The sequence below is a fragment of the Chrysemys picta genome, chromosome 5, assembly GCF_011386835.1.
Source record: "Chrysemys picta bellii isolate R12L10 chromosome 5, ASM1138683v2, whole genome shotgun sequence".
NCBI lineage: Eukaryota > Metazoa > Chordata > Testudines > Emydidae > Chrysemys > Chrysemys picta.
In genome coordinates, this window is record NC_088795.1 from 33266301 (window position 1) to 33285933 (window position 19633).

The window sequence follows — 19633 nt, forward strand, 5'->3', positions numbered from 1 at the left end:
ATAATGTGAAATTGGGACAGTCTTAATTTGCCAGCTCAGCTTTTAATGCATAAATTGAAGGGAGTTTGCTCCCTTAAAAGATGATGAGGCTGTCTTCTCCTGTGGATGGTATTCATGTCCTGAAACTACTCTTCCCCCTTCTGGAGGCAGGAAAAGGCTGTGCTGAATTGTGGTTTGGTTTCGTTGTAGTACTTGCTTTAGGCCAAGTTAGAAGTGTTCTGTTTCACTGGAATGATTAATATGTTCTTGGCCAATTTCAGTATCAGATGTGCCTTAATTTTTCACTTGTCCCAGTTGATGTTACTGCTGCTATGTAGAAACACTGCCCTGGGGTGGGTAATCTGACAAGCTAAGAAAACCAACAAAAACAAAAAAGTGTTCTGTACAGAAAATGTATTGCTGAGAAGCTGTCCTTCAAAGCATATTTATATGGAGACAAAATGAGCTTCATTTCAATACCTGTTCACTCAGTTGGTATAGTACAGTGACTTTCTTCTTAATCAAGGACTGATCATAATATTCTACTTACTTTGTTCAAGACCTTTGGAACTAAACAATGTATTCAGATTTTTCAGCCTAATACAGTCACTTTAATAGATAATTCAGTCAGAAAAATCTAATCATGAAGACCACATACCAATCTTTATTTTGCCCTTCCATATCTCTTAGATTGTCCTGACCCTGAATAGTTGATTCTCTTTAGCATATACTACCCTTTGTACATTATTATACCCACTCTTAAATAACTTTTCTGGATTTATTTTAGTGTTAACTCATTTTCATGTTTTGATTATTAGGTCCTTTTATCAAAATGTGGATGCCTGTCCAGTATCAAGAAGACATATCTTTCTGTTACCAACTTCTAAGGGTCACTGAGTTTCTCTCTTGTGTTCTGTTATCTGGCCATATGTTAGATTAGGCATTAAGCTCTTATCAAACTGCCTTTCACAAATCAATTAATTTTTTAAAAAAGATCTTTGAAACTTAACATTAATGGTGAGATGTGGTTGTCATGTAGCTTTTGTGAAACAAGCTGCTTTCTAAGAAAACATAATGTGAGTTCACCATAAGTGGCACTAAAATATTGGTTCTTGCTCTGATGGCTTAAAATACTTTTCCAAGTTAACCAAATTCATCTAAACCTGATCAGAGTAAGTCACTGTAGCTAGCTGTCTTTTTGTTTTGTTTATATAGTTAGACACTGTACACATTTATAGTACTATTGTAAATACAACAAGGTGTATCTATTTGCATGTAAATTAATATTTATAGTTGACTCCAAAGAAGCCCATGAACAGAAAAGTTTAAAATATTGACTCGGGGGTAGATTTCATAATACGAAACACCCATGGAGAATGTGTGTCTGAAGTTTTGAAAACTCCCTACTGATGCAAATCCAAGGGCATTTTTACCCAGAAGTTTTAAATATATAGTCAACTTCCCAGTCTATCTGTAGGTTTTATATCCTGTTGCCTAATTGTTTCATAAAAAGGTAGGGGTCAACTTGAATTTTCTCTTTCATGGGAGTCGCATGAACATAGACAGTACGGGGGAAGTGTGTATCATGGAGAGAGTCGTCCTGTAATGTCACAGTGCAGAACAAACTGTGTTTGAATATTTGGTTATCTCCATCTTGCTCATGGCATTTGTGTAGGAGGTTCCTTTTTTTTTGTTCATTTGTTTAAAGGGTTACTGCTAACGTATGTCCAAAACGTGATATTCCTGTGAAATGCTTACAAGACGGTAAGCCAGGGGTCAGCAACCTTTCAGAAGTGGTGTGCCGAGTCTTCATTTATTCACTCTAATTTTAAGGTTTCGCGTGCCAGTAATACATTTTAATGTTTTTAGATGGTCTCTTTCTATAAGTCTATAATATATAACTAAACTATTGTTGTATGTAAAGTAAATAAGGTCTTTAAAATGTTTAAGAAGCTTAATTTAAAATGAAATTAAAATGCAGAGCCCCCCAGACCGGTGGCCAGGACCCGGGCAGTGTGAGTGCCACTAAAAATCAGCTCGCGTGCCGCCTTCGGCACACGTGCCATAGGTTGCCTACCCCTGCGGTAAGCAATAATAATAGTTCTGTAGTGCCTTCGAACTGAGGATCTCAAAATGTATTTCAAACATTAAGCCTGTTGAGGTAGCCATTTTACAGATTGGATCCAATTTACAGATTGGAAAACTGAGATACAGAGTTGCCCAAGGCCATGTAAAAAGTCTTGGATAGAGCTGGAACAGAGTCATCTTTCTCTGGCTCCTAGTTCTGTGCCTTGATCACATGACTCTCCTTCCTTTTTGGAAAGTTCCTGATCTGGTTCTGAGGTGTCTTTTTTGGGGGGGGGGGGAATTAAATATGTCACCTTGAGAATATAGCTGCTCCGTTTGGGATTCACTTTTTTTATTTTATTTTTTTTAATTCCCTTCCCTCCCCCACCGCCCCCCCAGGTGTCGTTTTTGCACCATATGGCCCCATATGGAGACAACAGAGGAAATTTTCTCACTCAACTCTTCGTCATTTTGGATTAGGAAAGCATAGCCTGGAACCCAAAATCATTGAAGAACTGAAGTATGTGAAGGAAGAAATGCTAAGATATGGAAAGGATCCATTTAACCCCTTTCCTATTATCAGCAACTCTGTGTCCAATGTTATCTGTTCTATGGCCTTTGGCAGGCGCTTTGACTATGAAGACATTGAGTTTAAGACCATGCTAAGTCTCATGTCACGTGCGCTAGAGATAAGTGTAAACAGCCATGTATTTCTGGTCAACATTTGTCCTTGGCTGTATTATCTTCCCTTTGGCCCTTTCAGAGAACTGAGACAAATTGAGTTTGATGTCACAGCTTTTCTAAAGAAAATAATTGCACAACACAGGGACACCCTGAATAGAGAAAATCCCAGGGACTTCATTGATATGTATCTCCTCCAAGTGGAAGAAGAGAGAAAGAGCAACAGTGAGAGCAGCTTTAACGAAGACTACCTGTTTTTTATCATTGGTGACCTCTTCATCGCAGGTACTGACACCACTACCAACACACTGCTCTGGTGTCTGCTCTATATGTCTCTCCACCCAGAAGTACAAGGTAAATGAGACTTTTCTAACCGTATTTACTCTACACTGGACTACAAGACTGCGTTGTTGTTTTTATATAGTGCTGTATTTTATCAGGAAGGCAGACAGGCAAGTAACCCAAAATTGTGTTAATCTGAAATTAAAGTTATAAACAGGTATAAGTAACTTAAAGGGCTAATACTTAGTAGAGCACCTCAATATCCTAGTTTTATTGTATATGTAATGAAATCAAATACAAGCCCTCCCCCGAAAAACATAAGTACCCCAATGGCATTAATGTTGCCCACGCAATCCCTGCCATACTGTGCATTTGCCACCTAAATTTTCTAGATATGTATCTAAGGCACGTATTGCAGCTAGTTGACATGTCAAACTTGGATACATTGATGTTTTGGCCGGGAACCCCCCCTCTAGGTTTCAGAGCCTGAGCTCCAGCCCGAGGTTTCAGTCCAGAGCTGCTAGACAAAGAAGGTTTCAAGTACGAGGCACTGTGACGTGGCTGTAGTAAGTACTGCCTACAACACTTCTGTCAGTGCCTCCTAATCTAGAGTAATCTCTTTTAAAAAGGTCAAGGTAATAGTTTATTCTCCAAACTCAATCATAAATCTTCTTCAGGCAAAGATTGTACAATAGGACAGCAGTTCAGCATTCTGGAGACAAATGAGTTCACTCAGTGCTAATTTAAAACACCATTTTATTGCCTGTTGTTAGATTGGAACAGGAACAGCCAAACACCGTATCACCTAGGGGCAAACTCTTTTCTAGGGTGACCATATTTCTTAAAGTAAAAATGGGATGGCCCGGGGCTCGCCCAAGCCATTGCGTTACCTATGCTGACCTTAATAGTCCTCCAGCAACTGTTCCACAATGCCTAATACTGACTGCTCTGGTCGCAATTCTGAACTCCACTGCCGAGGGCTCACAGGGACTGGAAATTGCCCCCTTAAAGCCCTACAAAATTTTTAAATGCATTTTCCTGATTGTCCAGCTTGGAAGTTGGTGAGTAAATCTAGCCGTTCTCTAGACATGCTCTGTCCTGGAGTAAACAGGAGATATTGGATCTCTTGAGCCTGTGGGGAAAAAAGACGGTGCAGGCACAGCTACAAACCAGCTGTAGAAATGTGAACATCTGAAAGCAAATTGCTCAGGGAATGCAGGCGAAGGGGTACGACCGGGATCAGCAGCAGTGCCTCATGAAAGCGTCTCTCTTTCACCAACAGAAATCTGTCCAATAAAAGATATTTCCTCACCCAACTTTAGAGTTGGAGTATTTTTACCACTTTGGCTAACAGAGCAATAATATGAATGAAAAACATTCTAAAATCCACTTCATGGGTTGGGGTTTAGAAGGTGTTTGTGAGTTTCGTGTCTTTAGCCTCTTTCTCCACTTACACATGCTAGTAATTTTTCTCTTTTTTTTGCTGTTGATTTGAACCATTTTTGTCACTTGTCTTTTAACCCCATCTTTTTCTGCTGTTTTGAGATGAGGTGGCCAGAACTGAGCGTAGTATTCCAGGGGAGTGTGAAACATTGATTTATATAACAGCACTATCTCCTTACCAGTGTGATCTGCCATCCCATACTTTATACATCATAATATTTTTCTCTGCTTTCATGTGGCCTGCCTGGGAGTCTTGTTGTGCCACCTCTTGTTCCTGGCCATGAGGCTTCTTCAGCTCTTATGAGGAAGTGGTCAGGCAGTTCACAGAAGAAGCACTTGCTGGGGGCAAACTCTTCCTGCCAAGGAAGAAGCTGGGCTAGAAGGGAGGCAAGGTGGGAAGAAATAGTTGGTCTCGCTATTTGCTGGAAGAAGCAGCCCCACTTTTAGCTCGTGTGGGCGCTAAAGAGGGAGAGGCATGGGGGAGGAGGGAGAGAGAGAAAGGAGAGACATACATGATCAAAACTAACTGGGCTCCAGTCCTATCTGAATTCCAAAGATAAGTATCAAGTATCAGAGGGGTAGCCGTGTTAGTCTGAATCTGTAAAAAGCAACAGAGGGTCCTGTGGCACCTTTAAGACTAACAGATATAGACTTTAAGACTAACTTATCTGTTAAAGATAAGTATATTTGTCCAGGATCTGAGGGACTTTTAATTACTGCTTTTTTTTTAACTAAGCAAAGATAATGTTGCAGTCTAGATATGCTATTAGCTAAAAAGTCAAGAAATCTTGCACCTTGCAGTCAGCAGTGCAAACAGCAAAGCATGTAGGTAGTTTAATTACAGTCCCACAAATCTCTGCAGGATCCTACAGACTGCATCATGGGGATACAACACTTTGGTGACCTAGTGTATGTAGACAGAAAAGCAACTCTGGTATTTTAAAAAGGCAAATGGGTAACGCACTGTCATCACTGTAAAGAAGTTTGTTTACTTTGTGTTCCTCATTTGAGCAGAAATTTCCTTCGCAAATCCATAGATGGCAGCACATGTCTGTTTAGCAAGTGACAATTGCTGAATCCCTTTCCCTGCCTTTGTGGTAATACACAGAACTTTTTCTTATGCTGACTGAGCAGATAATTAACCTTAAATCGCTGTTGAGGAGGTGGCAGGTCTAATGCTGAAAGGTAGAACTGGCAAGCAGAACAACCACTACAGGCACAGGGTTTCCAGGGAAGTTGTGGATAACTAATATTAGCTATTACTTAAAAAACAAACAACCCAGTTTGGATATTTTTCCCCTCTGGCCTGCCCTTCATCTTTTGCTTGTCTTTTTAGATTGAGAGTTCTTTGGGGCAGGGTCTCCATCTTCATAGCTGGGTGGAAAGCACCTAGTGAATGCTGCTGTAATGAACTTAATACTATATGATGAGCCCTCAATGAAATGATAAAAATAGGTTGAAAGAAGGAGCTTTCGCCTTCCTCCATTACTTTGGGCCTAATATACATGACAGGGTAGGATAGAATAGAGAGTCAGCTTTCATTTATTCTTTGGTAGGTTGGGTGAGATGAGGCAAGGAGGAAAGAGAGTGTGTAGTTTTCTTCAACTATATTACGATGGAGTGTAATGTAAATCTGAAAGTGTGTCAGTGCCTTTGCTCCTAGTTTTCATCTTTCTCTTTACTCCTTCCTTCTTTTGCATAGAAAAGGTTCATGCAGAAATTGAAGTGGTCACCGGGCGTGACAGAGCTCCTTCTCTCACTGACAAGGCTCATATGCCCTTCACAGAGGCAACCATCATGGAGGTACAGAGGATGACTGTGGTTGTTCCTCTTTCTGTTCCTCGAATGGCCTCAGCAACTGCTGGTAAGTGTTTGTAGGTTTGTTTGTTTTGTTTTACATTTTGTGGCTGAAATGTCTGATGGGACAGGTGGTGAGAACTTTATGAAGATTGAAGTTATGCAGGTATAGATGTAACTTCAGTGTGTAAAATGCCATCTCTTTAGACAAGGGCTAGGAATGTTTATCTGATAATGCAAAGTGATTAATTTAAGATGCCCGAGTACTGTATTTCATAATTAGAATCCTATCTGCTGATGAACAGGAATTGCGTGAGCCTTTGTTGATAGACCCAGCATTTGGGAATAGTAAAGAGAATCTCAGCTTTCATTTTACAAAAACAAAAAAGTCTCTAGCCCTTTTCCTGGCACAAAGAGCCTTGAAAATATTAACGTGATGTAAACCGATTGCTAAGCTGCAAAGGAATGTGCTGCTAGTTTTTATTTCTACAGAAAACAATAATCTCACCCTCTCCCAAAGTCATGTTGCTAGTCCTTATTGCCAGGGATGTGATAGTGGTAGACAAGAATTGGTTAACCTGGGTCGGAGGTAGCAAAAAATCATCTTGCAAGCCACCCAAAAGCATATCCTTCTTTAAATTGTTCAACACCTGCTACAGTGATGCTAGCTGCTTAAAGGAGAATTCCCTCCTTTCATCCCCCCGCAGAGCTTCAAGGTCATGGAGAGATGAACTACATCCTTCTGCTAGACTCTACAACAGTGTATGTGGAGGAGGAGAGCTGGTGCCAAGCCACTACTGCTTTGAGTGGGATTCCTGTAGCTGTTACAGGCAGACCCTCTCCTTCCTCTCAGGAGCTGACACTTGGTGCTCTGGCCTGGAGCTCTGACATCTCCAGCACAAATCCAACTGACCACTGAGCTGGACATCAGAGGGGACATCGTCGCCACCCAATCAAATAGCTTGCAGACAGACTGCAGGACAAATTGCTGGTTGGGAATCAGAGTTTGTAGGATGGCCTGCCAGCTCTGATAAACAGCTGCCAGATAGGGGAGCCTTAGTGAATTACTAGGAACTAGAAAGGGGAAACCTGATAGGCCAAGACTTACTAGACTAGAGATTGGGAAGAATTATGTGTGTGAGGATGGGGAAGGGAAGATGGAATTAATGGACATGGGGGAGAGGGCAAGGTTTTGGAACGGATAGATTTTTGTGGGCAGGGGAATATTGTTGAAATGGAATACACTTTGAGAAAGTCCTGTGTTCAAAATGCTGGCAGTCTAGGCCTGGTCCTGTCTGTGTTCCTGTGAAACTTTTTGGGTCAGCTTAATGGTTGCAACAGTAGATCTGAAATGTCTCTGCTATTCTAGATAATGGTAAATGATTTGAGTAAACTAAAGGGATTGGCATACATCATGCAGTGTTTGCTTTGCAGTGTATCACCAGTGAATTCTAGTTTTATCAGCATTAGTTATGGGAGGATCATCCCAATGTAAGGGGTTCCTCTAGTGGGACAACATCTTCTGTTCAATCTTCCTGTCTGCTGCTGGTATATTGAGTGAGACTTTCTGAAAACATAACATGGCTGAGACTTTCCCACACCCTGTTGATCCCTGACAATTAGCATAATTTAGTATACTGGCTGCCCAGAATCAGGGGAGCACAAGGACCACCTTTGCACCCAGACTTTCACCCTCTGTCCTGAGATGTGTGGGTGTTCCTTGTCCATAGCTGAGGATCTGAGCTATTGTTTAATAACTATAGTCCCTCTTCTGTTAAGCATGAAATCTCTCATGTTTGCTCCTAACAGCTATCAAATCTCCTGTCTCTGTTTTTGTTTTGAAGTGCTACGGGGATATACTATTCCTAAAGGCAGTGTGATTGTGCCCAACTTATGGTCAGTGCACAGAGATCCAAATATATGGGAGAGACCAGATGACTTCCAACCAACAAGATTTCTGGATGAAAATGGCCAGCTAATCAAAAGAGAAATGTTCATTCCTTTCGGAATTGGTAAAATATCTAGATACAGCTGGAATGGGCTTTTTTTGTTTAAAGTTTGGGGTGAGAGTTACACTTCCAAAAAGCCTTTGGCATTTGCCATTTTCTTATTTTGTCATAGAAAATAATATTCATTGTTGAAAATAGAATAAAAGTTGAACATGTATGGTGCACACTGATTACTTAAGCTTTTTTTTTTTTTTAACCTCTTGGGAGTGTCCTGCAAAACACAGTAATTTAGTTCCTACCAACCTCAGCTGCCTGTTTAAATAAATGCAACCTTCTCCCAGTAGTGTCCCCAAGATGGATCAGGTGATACTATAGAAGTGGTTTTACTGCCATAAAGTGTTAAGACTGTATGTGCTTCTAATGTTAAGCAATAAAACCAAGTGAAATCCAAACCAAGACTCTGAATCCCAACTTTAAAAAGTTCAGATCTGAGTCCTTCTCTGCTTGGAACAAGGTTGTAGGGCTGTATTTGAATAAGTCAACAGTATAAGGATCAATAATATTTACCTTTCTAACCTCTCTTTAGGTAAACGTGTGTGCATGGGAGAGCAGCTGGCAAAAATGGAGCTGTTCTTGATGTTTGTAAATCTCATGCAAAATTTCACCTTTTTGTATCCTGATAATGCTACAAAACCAGCCATGGAAGGAAGATTTGGTCTAACTTTAGCTCCATATCCATTCAATATAATTGCTTTGAAGAGATGAAGAAACTTGAAAAAAGACTAAATGAAGAGATACTGCACTTAGCAAATTCAGCTTTATATTTTTATCTTTCTAAGGTATGAAAACATATTCAATAAAAATGATTGGTGAACATTCCTTGAATATGAACTAGTAACTCAAGGTTAGCTGCTGAGTTCCAAAAGTGACTAAATGAGAGCATGTCAGCCAATTTGATGTTCTTCACCTTTTTATTCCTTTTTTAAGATAGTTACCCAATCTGTTACCATTAATTTTGGGACAAAAGACCAAAATAACACACAACGCTCTACAAGTATCAAGTGTCATTTTGGTCAATATGTTTTCAAAGTGCTTTGTGTATACACTTACCAGACAAAAGGGAGGATGTAATCAACTAATACTAGAGGAAGCATTAAATGACTTAAGGGATTTGTATGTTTGTATGAAGAAACATGGTGACTAAATGCTATGTTGCTGAAGAGTGTTAGAAATGACAAGAACAGTGATACTAAGGCTCGCAAGTGGCTCTTTGCAGCACTAGATACTAAAACAGTGTGATTTTAATTATTAACCAATCAGGATGCTTTTACTATGTTATTAACCAATTGTAGGTGATAAAATAATACTTGGTCAGTCATTTTGCTGTGAGAACTATATATAATAAACTATATATTTCTCTATCATACTATTTAAATATGAATATATAGTACTATAGTAAATGAAACAATGAATTCACACTACTGTGGCTGTTTTGGATAATGTTGATCGCTAATTTGGCTCCTGAACTACTGAAGTCTGAGTATCGCTGGACTAGAGGACACTTTCTGTAACCTGGGAGGATTTTTTATTTTTTTAATTTAAGTGACTTGTAATTTATAGATGGGGCCAAACCAAAATGCCTCACTGGATCCTGGATCAGAACACTCCTGCGTATTGGGACTTCATGAAAATTCAAATTCACACTCCAAGAAGAGCCCTATCTCATGCTCTCTATGGGTACGTCTACACAGCCAGTAGGAGCAAGCTTCTGACCGAGTCGACAGACTTGAGCTCACGCTACTATGCTAGAAATAGCTCTGAGGACAGAGCTTTTAAGTTGTGGCTTGGCATACCCCCGCTCTCTAGGTTGAAGAGCCTGAGCTGCAATGTCTACACAGCTATTTGTAGTGTGGTAATAACATAAGAATGGCCCTACTGGGTCAGACCAAAGGTCCATCTAGCCCAGTGTCCTGTCTTCCAACAGTGGCCAGTGCCAGGTGCCTCAGAAGAATGAACAGAACAGGTAATCATCAAGTGATCCATCCCCTGTCGCTCATTCCCAGTTTCTGGCAAACAGAGGCTAGGGACACCATTCAGAGGCTAGGGACACCATGTGGGCCCAAGTCTGTCGACCTGAGCTCAGAGGCTTGCTGCCATGGACTGTGTAGACCTACACTAATAAGCCAAATTAAAATCCCAGATCCAACAACCATCAGACTGTGAAAGTGAACAGAAAACTGGAAAATGTATATACAATAGGACTATAAAAGAAGAAATAAGAAACTGTAATTTAATGAGCTGTAATTTGTCTTTTCAAACAAGCATCCTAAAACCATTATAGGATAGTAAAGAGTTGAGTTGGAACCAGTACTAGCAGTGTTAGTAGTAGTATATTTAACTTTGCCAAAAATTTACTGCTTTGAAATATTTACTCTCTTGCAAAACAAAAACCTTCATGTGATGCTCCCATTACATGTTGTTTGTTTACACAACAGATGTTGTCAAAAGGCTACGAGACATCAATTTGTTGATCTCCTGGTATGGTTTTAGCAATGTGAAATCTTTGAGTCCTTGTCAGGGACAGCATTGAAGAACCGTTGGACCAGCTCCACGTGTGTACCAACTTAATTCTAGAAGGTCTGTCACATGCTAAGCGTGACTATCTTTCAAGAGTTCTTAAGGAGAACGACATTTTCTTGTAGAAATGATGCAACTGGTTAGCAACTCACAGGTTGGGCCTTGTTTGCAAATGTCCATTTTTTTTTTCCCGACACTAAAACTATTGACTTTTTACTTGGCCAGCTGGAATACTAAACACAATCTCTACCTATGCTTTCTGATTAAAGACAATTCTGGTATTCCTCTGCAAGCTTCAGGAACAGTCCTTAGAAATTTCCTTGCAGCCAACAATGGCACATTATTCTGCATGTCTGCTTTGGAGTTCCATTGATTGAATCAGCACCATGCAAGAATTTCTGCAAAGCAAACTGGGTTGCATATACTGCAGAAGTTGAAGACTGGAGACACCATATCAAACCAATCCCAGAAAACTGACCCGCTTTGTTCACCTTCTTATTAAACGCATTCCTCACAGATATCGCAAGGTCTGTATTTCTTGCTGGCAGCTGGAGACAGAAGCATTCTTCAAAGAACATGAGAAGAGTGGTGATCCAGATGAACTCTGCTCGCCTGAAGAGACTGAATGAGACAGTGGAGGATCTTGACTTCACTCATTTCAGTTGCAAAGCCTGGGCATTCCTCCATAATCTTGGAGCTGCTGACTTAGTGAAAATTACAGCCAATTCTGTTGCCGCACACCTTCTCTGTAACTCCAAGATCAAAACCGACAAGTTCACTAGACAGAAGATTGAGGAAAGAGCTCTTTTCAAATGTCAGACGCAGCCCTACCACTTTGCTGCTATCATCTCCTTATACTGCAGAAGAAATAAACAAGGCCCTCGTGGCCTCCAAAAGTGGAAAACCTGCTGCCAAGGATGGCCTTTACCCTGATTTCCTTAACAATTTGGGTCCAAAGGGACAAGTATGGTTGGCAGACCTATTTACTGCTATGTATTTAAACAGGGAAGATTCCAAAAAGCTGGAATGAGGCAATAGTCATTGGCCTCCTCAAACATGGGAAACCTCCAAATAATGCTGCCAGTTATCACCCAATATTGCTCCTCTCCACAACTTATAAGTTAATGGAGCGGATTCTACTGGCCCATCTCACCCCTATCTTTGAGGTCATCCTGCCAAAGGAACAGGCCAGTTTCAGACTGGGACAAAGTTGCTGTGACCAGGTTCTCGCCATTAATAGTTACATTGAGGCTGGCTTCCAGAAGAATCTAAAACCCAGAACAGCACTAATAGATTTATCCACTGCCTATGACATGGTATGAAGAGATTGGCTATGGCTCAAGGTATCAAGGGTCATCAAATACCATAGCTCTGTGCAACTCCTGACCACAATGTTCAGCCATTGTAAATATTGCATGCCTTTTGAAAGGGCAGATCAGCAAAGCATGCATCCTCAAAGATGGTTAACCTCAAGGATCCCTGCTGGCTCTTTCACTATTCAACATCTATATTAGTGACATATGTTACACAATTTCACATAAATTCATTTATGCTGATGACATTGCTCTTGTGGTACAAGGCAAAAGGCCTCACTATCATCGGCAACATCCTCTTCACCAACCTCAAGATAATGGCAGAATACTTTCAATATTGGAAACTCGGCCCCAATGCCTCCTCCAAAAATCTTGGTAACTGCCTTTCTCCTAAACAACAAAGCTGCCAAGGAACTACTTAGTCTGACCTTCAGCGATCAACAGGTCCAAAATGAACCCTATCCAAAGTCCCTGGGTGCAACTTTGGACAGAAGCTTGACTTTTAAAGTTCATCTGAAGAAGATATGCAAAAAGCGAAGACTAGCTTTGTCCAAAAACCATGTAGACACAACATGGGGGGCCACTACATGTGGACACTTCAAACAGTGCATCTAGCATGTGTTCTTGATTGCTAAATATTGCACATCGATCTGGACAGGCAGCTTAATACTACAATGAGAATTATAACACACATGAAAATCAACACCCATTCAATGGTTGCCTACTCTGGCACATACACTCTCATCCAAGATCCAGAGAGAGAGAGAGAGACCGAGACACACACACACACACACACACCTTGTAAGTACAAGTGAACCATGTCCAACCTGAACTTACTAGTTCATGAGGACCTCTGGAACCTTCCAAAGACATGCCTGAAATCTCTCCATTCTTTTTGGGAATGGGTAAAGCTCTTAAATTGTCCTCACTCAATACTGAGGCCCACTGGAAAAAAATTTGGGATAATGTCTCAAACACCAGATTCTAGAAAAGAACTTCTAGGCTTCAATCTACCCCAAAAACAGTGGTCCACATTGAACTGTTTGAGAACATCACATGGTAGACGCTGTCAACTCTCTCGTCTCTGGAAGATGAAACAATGCACAATGTGTCTATGTAACCCAGTTGCAAACTGTGGGACCAGTCTGTAAGTCAGTGCCCACTTCAGTCATTTGCCAGTGGTATTTTAGCTTGTATCAAGCCATTTCTGAGACTACCCGTTGGCTCACCAATCTGGACTTGGCTATATGAATTTTGCTAATTACCCCTCTTACCATACACAAGAAATCTCCTTAGAGGAGGTTGAGGTGAAGAGGTTCCTGCACAGCTGGAATTTGTCTGAAAATCCTTATCCTAGAAATCGTCAGTTGCAAAGCTACAATAAAATGCTGATAATTTTTTATCTGACTTCTGTTAAATGCTTACCCAGGGCCGGCTCCAGGCACCAGCTTAACAAGCAGGTGCTTGGGGCAGCCAAGGGAGAGGGGCGGCACCTGCGGCAATTCGGGGGCGGCAGGTCCCTCATTCCCTCTACGAGCGAAGGACCTGCCGCTGAACTGCCGCCGCCGATCGCGGCTTTTTTTTTTTTTTTTTTTTTTTTTTTTTTTTTTTTTTTTGCTTGGGGCGGCAGAAATGCTGGAGCCAGCCCTGTGCCTACCCAAACACCATGATAATGCTGGCTATGCAACTGACTGATTATACAAAGTACATACACTTATCCTCTTATGTAGAGGGTAAGCACTTTAAAATTTTGGCAGAATCCAAAGAAATTACACATAAAATAATAGGAATAGGTACTTACATATTGATTATATGGAATTGCACATAGATTGTCGTGTGCTCTTGCTGCAGTCTGCCTTCTAAACTAGTGATCTGCAGAGAAATTTGGTATGTAAAATGTCATATTACTTCTGAAAACTGTTATTTTACAAATAGTCCCTTGAGAGTTCTAGCTTCTGATCGTACATAGAATCCAATGCTGCATGATGTGACGTGCTGCTATACATACACTAGATAAGGGTAACCATTATCACATCTGCCCAAACACTAGTTGCTGCTGCAACTGACACAAAGGCCTTTCATCCCTGGCAAATAAAATTAAGGCTTCTACAAGTTCCTGAGAGAGAGACTAGAAACTGCATGACCCAGAGGAAGTAAATTACTCTTGTTTGTGTAATTTATACCCTTCTGCTGTGGAGCAAAGGTAAATTGGTAACAGACGTAAGCTGAGAGAACTGGATTGTGCAATATTGACCTAAATTGTTTTTGTGACTGATAAATCTTGAATGTGCCCTCTATATATCTATTGCTGAATGCAAAAAATGGTGCCTACAGTTATGCAACTTGAGAATTAGTTTCACTGTAATCTTTTGTTTAATTTTTAATCATGTCTTTTTCAAAGCTATTACACATTCCATTTTATTCACTAGGAGACTCATAGTAGCGCCTCGACGTTTGGTTAGCAGAGCTATCAGCTTCAACCACCTCTATAATTGTTTGATGCTAGACATTAATACATGCCAGCATAAGAATCTCTCTCATTTTAGTGCTGCCCATCCTTCCAAACCAGTAGAAAAATGTTGACACCCTGAAAAAGGAAGAATGGTGGAGTGGGGAATAAAGAGGAATGGGGGGGGGGAAATAGGGGTGCACAGAGCCCCTGGCCTGGGAGAAAATGGGGTACCTTGGCATGAGAGATGGGGGACGGGTGTTGCAGAGAGTCTTTTGAAATGGAACAGGATCAATGGTGGCACAGCGGGAGCTTGGGTGGAATAGAGGGATGTAAAAAGCCCCTAGCCCATTGCTTTTGTAGGCTGAACTTACTTCACAACTAGTGTAAATTGCAGATACTTATATTCATAATTTTACATTGGATTACTTGCTCCCCTCTGTACTCCTAGGGGAATTTTGACTGCTGTTAGCATTGGAAATATTAAAGTAAAGCTACTATAAGATTAACTTGGCCTAATTTTTACCTGTATGACCTACTATCTTACTGCAAAATTGTGGGGGTTTACATACACAAGATTTAAATATAATAGAATTAGGCTTGGTCTAGACTTAAAATTTAGGTCAGTATAGCTATAGCACTTAGAGCTGTGAAAAATCCATGTACTGCAGCACCATAGTTATGCTGCACTTATCTCAGTGTAAACTGTTGATGAATATATGCTAGCCAGCATCTAAATAAATAAATAAAAATATTATATATTAAAAAATAATAGGCATTAAGCATAAATATTATAACAGTGATCTAGTCTAAACTGTCTTATACCAGAATCCTGTTAATTTATTCTAAGTACCCCATAACACTTTGCATTTGCTGAAGTAAGCATTTGGTGCAAAAAGTTAGGAAACTTGTCGAGATACGTTCATTCTCTGTCATAGTACAAAGCTAGGAAAGTGCCTTCGTGCAAAAGTACCTGGAATGGTAGTATCCAAAACAAAGATAAGGAAGGAACAGAACAAGAAGTTAGGGAACTGGAACAAATGGATGGGTTGGATTTTAGTGATGCATAGGTGGATTTGAGTTGGATTTTACGTGTAGGGAAATGTAACTTGTAAAATCATGTAAATAATGGCAGCTGAAAAGTGTAACTCGAGGAGCACACCTTCTGTATAAGGTGATTGTAACATCGCTGCCTTGGACGGCTCCTCAGAGACGGGTGTTGTATAGAATCTTTTTCCTGTACCATATTAATAAATCTCACTGAGTGGTTATTTTATATGGTCTCTTGACCATATATTTCATAATGAAATAATAAACCAAAGTGTGATTAAGCAATTGACTATACAATTTATGAACAAGACACAGCTGGATCTATGCTTGTCAACCTAACTACCATCGTTGCTCAGGGAGGTGCTGTTCCTAAAACAAAGGAAAAATTTTTCCATCAGTGTAGGCTCTCTCCACTACAGGATTATGCTAGGATATGTACAGTGAGAAAGCTGTGATACTATAGTCTCCATAATGTAGACATGGCCTTTGTAAATATATAACTAAATTAGTAACTTCATGAGAGCAAACAAGTTGAATAGGGTCACGCTCTGGCACAGTATGCTAAAGTAACTTACATGCCAGTGGGCTATATTGCCTACTTCAGATACCATTCAAGCCAAGCAGACCATATGACAAATTACCCATTTAGCATGGCAAGCAGGGCTGGCTCCAGGCACCAGCTTAACAAGCAGGTGCTTGGGGTGGCCAAGGGAGAAGGGCGGCATGTGTGGCAATTCGGGGGCGGCAGGTCCCTCACTCCCTCTAGGAGCGAAGGACCTGCCGCCGCCGATCGCAGCTTCCCCCCCCCTCAATTGCCGCCGCCAGTCACGATTGCGATCGCGGCTTTTTTTTTTTTTTTTGGCTTGGGGCGGCAGAAATGCTGGAGCTGGCCCTGATGGCAAGAATATTAAAGATTATTATTGTTACTGTTTATACAACACCACACTTTGGAGTAGGGAACATAGGAACTGGGAGTGTCACCTTAATAGCTCCAAGAATTGGAACCTTGTCTGTACCAAAATCATAATCATTTTATATTATTATTTGTATTACTGTAGCACCTAGAAGCCCTAGTCATGAACCAGGACCACCTTGTATTAGGCATTGTACAAACACTGAATGAAAAGATGAGCCCTGCCCTAAAGAGCTAATAATCTGTATAGTATAGAAGATAACTTTAATTGATGCCATGTAGGCTGCCCCACCCTGTTACTTGATGATCCTGTGGAGACAGGATTTTTTAATTTAAAATGGAAGAGGAGTAGAAAGTTAGTGATGGGGGTGTATGTTTGGTTGCAGCAGCAGCATTTTGGAAAGTCAGGAGAGAGATTATCAAGACATGCATCAGATAAGGTAAGAGCAGTTCTGTTTCTCCTACTGAACCTAATAGGAGAGCTCTCCCCTCCTCACGTCTTTCATACAAAATACTGTGGGGTCCACCTGGCTGAAGAGAAGCGGATCTTCTTTTTCTCTTGTGCTCCTGGGAGTCCTGACTAGGGAGCTTTGCTGCTTTTGCTTAATATTATTCTGCATATGTGAATAGGATTTGAGTGTTTGGTAAAATCTCCCTCCGGCAGAGCTTGGGTGAGCTCAGTGCAGGCGTTCAGTTCATATCGATGAATACTGAGCAATAGAATTTCTGTTTGGGTGAAGCTTGTTTTCAGCTATAGTCCTGAATAATCTTCAATCAGATAAAGTTTACTAAGGAACAAAGCACCTCATCTGTATCTCAAAACCGGCTTTTGTTGTAGTGATCTTTTAGCACAAAATGCCAAAGATGAGTGCACTTAATTTCTTCTGAGGAACCAACTTAATTTAGTGAATTGCTCAAATAAACTTTGTCACAGTATGTTGCTAATTGGTGGGATTTTATAGAGTCTCTCTCTCAATACTAGGTGTTTTTCTTAAAGTCCAGCACTTACATTCTTGTGATTCAGATTGTAATTAAAAAAAAAAAAAAAATTATACATATGGTTGGGAAGAAAAGCCTGAAAGTGTGATCCAAGTGTAACTCAACAGATTCAAAACACTACATAGATTCTAAGGCCAGAAGGGACCATTGGATCTAGTCTGACCTCCTTTATATCATAAGCCGTAGAACTTCCCCAAAATAATAAGCTGCCCAAGCAAGCATTTGAAAGCAAATAAAAACACAGTATACTTGTGACACCCTGACATCCCAATATCCACCACTGTCATGTAATTAGGATGTGTTTTGTACCAAGTATGTCTTGTGAGATGTCATTCTAAAAGTCTTGATCTGCTAGACATTAATATCTCATTGGATTGTATGTGCTATCATTGTATGTGAAGTTATGAAGTTTGGCTATGTGTGTGTTACTGTAACATGCTGTGAGTTTGAAAGCACCACAAGCAGCCTCTCAGGTACAACAGTAAAAAGGCCAAACAATATTAATGACTTATTGAGGAAATGCACACAAGGCTTACCCCAGGAATTGTGTACAGTTGAAGACTCTCAGAGATAGCACTACACAATGTGAACTGTTTGACCCAGGTCACAGAAAATCGGAAGAAGATATAAAAGGGGGGACAATGACATCATAGGGGGACCTCAGTCTCCCTGCAACAACATACCTGGAAACAGCTAAGGGGCAAGGACTGAACTGTGGGAAGTGGTGGTCCCAGGCTGGAAGGATCTTTAGCCTGTGTGTGAAAATGTGAGAAAGCCAAGGCAACTTGTGCCTTAAGAGTCTGCCAGCCTGGTTATCACTCAGCATGAGAATTTGCTAATTTATATCCTACCTATCTAGTGTGTTAAGCTCAGTTTGTGGCCTTTGTTTGTTTATTTACTGAGGTATTCTACTTTGATCTATTTGCTAACCCTTATGATCGCTTAATAAACTTGTTTTATTTTGGCTAATCCCAGTTTGTGGAATTTGTGTGTGTGTGTGGAACAGTGTATATCTCTCTCCACATTGAGGGAGAGGGCGAATTTCAATTTGTTTATGTTGTACAGTGTGTTTGGAGGAGGCTTGATGGCCTCGCTCAGCAGGACAAGGTAAGGGAGCCCAGGCTGGTGGAATAGGTGAGCTCATTGGTACCCAATACCTCAGGTGGCACCCCGGAATGGGGAGTAACCCATCATAATATTTTTTAAAAAATAAACACTTTGGTGGTGGCAGTACTGCAGTTGGTGCTTGCTCAGGCTGTCCTTTAGTAGATTAGAGAGGGAGAAGTGAGATTCCCCTATATACCAAAGTTAATGTAATCACTGGGATAAGCCAGTAGAGTTGAGTATGCTTGTGCCAGCACTGAGGTTGAGCTAAAATCTTTAGAATGGTCTCATGGCAGGGCAGTTGCTGGTAAAACAGATTTCTCAATCACGGAAAAAGCTGGGTAAAAGGGAATGTAAAATTTATTGCTTGCCTTGAACAGATGCAAAATGCCAAATATTTTTTGTTTTCTTTTTAAACTGTGTTCCTGTGAATTTAATGTTTTGTATCTCTTTCTTACACAAACTCAGTATTTCCTACAAATGTTTAACAATCTTTTCAACTCACCAAACATTTGGGTAATGCTTGTCATGTACAAGCAAAAATGGTTCAATTTATTTTGAACATGTCAAATAGGATTATACAATCAGCTTTTGAGGGCCTGAATCTGTACCCTATTTATATGTGTAACTCAGGCCCTAAGCTTTTACTTCAATTGATGGTATCAAAACCTGCCTCCGAGATCTATTATGGTGTAGAAGAAAATTCCAATTAAATGATTATAAATAATCATGTTTAAAGCTTGTTTCCTGAGTGCCCTGAAGTCTGAGTAAAGTCAGTGGGAATGGATGGAGCTTGGTGCCTGGCATAATTCAATCTTCAGCATCCTACAAAGAAAGGATCACCTCTTAAATAAGGGATCCATTTTTTTTTTCTGCCCATTAGAACTAACAACAAAACTTACTAGCCTAAACTTACTGATTGTTCTATGTAATAGCATACATCTCACTGTGAGGAATTACTGTAATCAGTAACAGCAGTTATGATACCTTTGTATGCAATAAAATTTGACCTTTGCTAGTGTATGTATCT

At 40.4% G+C, this 19633-nt stretch overlaps 1 protein-coding gene and 1 long non-coding RNA gene across 6 annotated transcripts in view; one reads left to right on the top strand and one right to left on the bottom strand.

Moving 5' to 3' along the window:
* The window catches only part of LOC135983585 (uncharacterized), a 52028-nt gene extending 36782 nt beyond the window's left edge, over positions 1-15246 (bottom strand). Inside the window, exon 1 of one of the 2 annotated variants that reach the window (XR_010601285.1) lies at positions 13890-15246. This is a non-coding gene — a long non-coding RNA (uncharacterized LOC135983585). The remainder of the gene's footprint in view (positions 1-13889) is intronic. The other variant, XR_010601284.1, reaches the window with a different exon arrangement.
* The window catches only part of LOC101939513 (cytochrome P450 2U1), a 29180-nt gene extending 10712 nt beyond the window's left edge, over positions 1-18468 (top strand). Inside the window, exons 2-6 of one of the 4 annotated variants that reach the window (XR_010601280.1) lie at positions 2446-3081; positions 6155-6316; positions 8094-8312; positions 8785-9037; positions 10694-18468. Coding sequence is in view for 2 of the 4 variants with exons in the window: in XM_065596196.1 (XP_065452268.1) it covers positions 2446-3081; positions 6155-6316; positions 8094-8312; positions 8785-8963 (1196 nt within the window). In the remaining 2 variants the exon portion in view is untranslated. Of the gene's footprint in view, positions 1-2445; positions 3082-6154; positions 6317-8093; positions 8313-8784 lie in introns of all 4 variants that reach the window. The other 3 variants (XR_010601281.1, XM_065596196.1, XM_042859944.2) reach the window with 3 other exon arrangements.
* The last annotated feature ends 1165 nt before the right edge of the window (positions 18469-19633 follow it).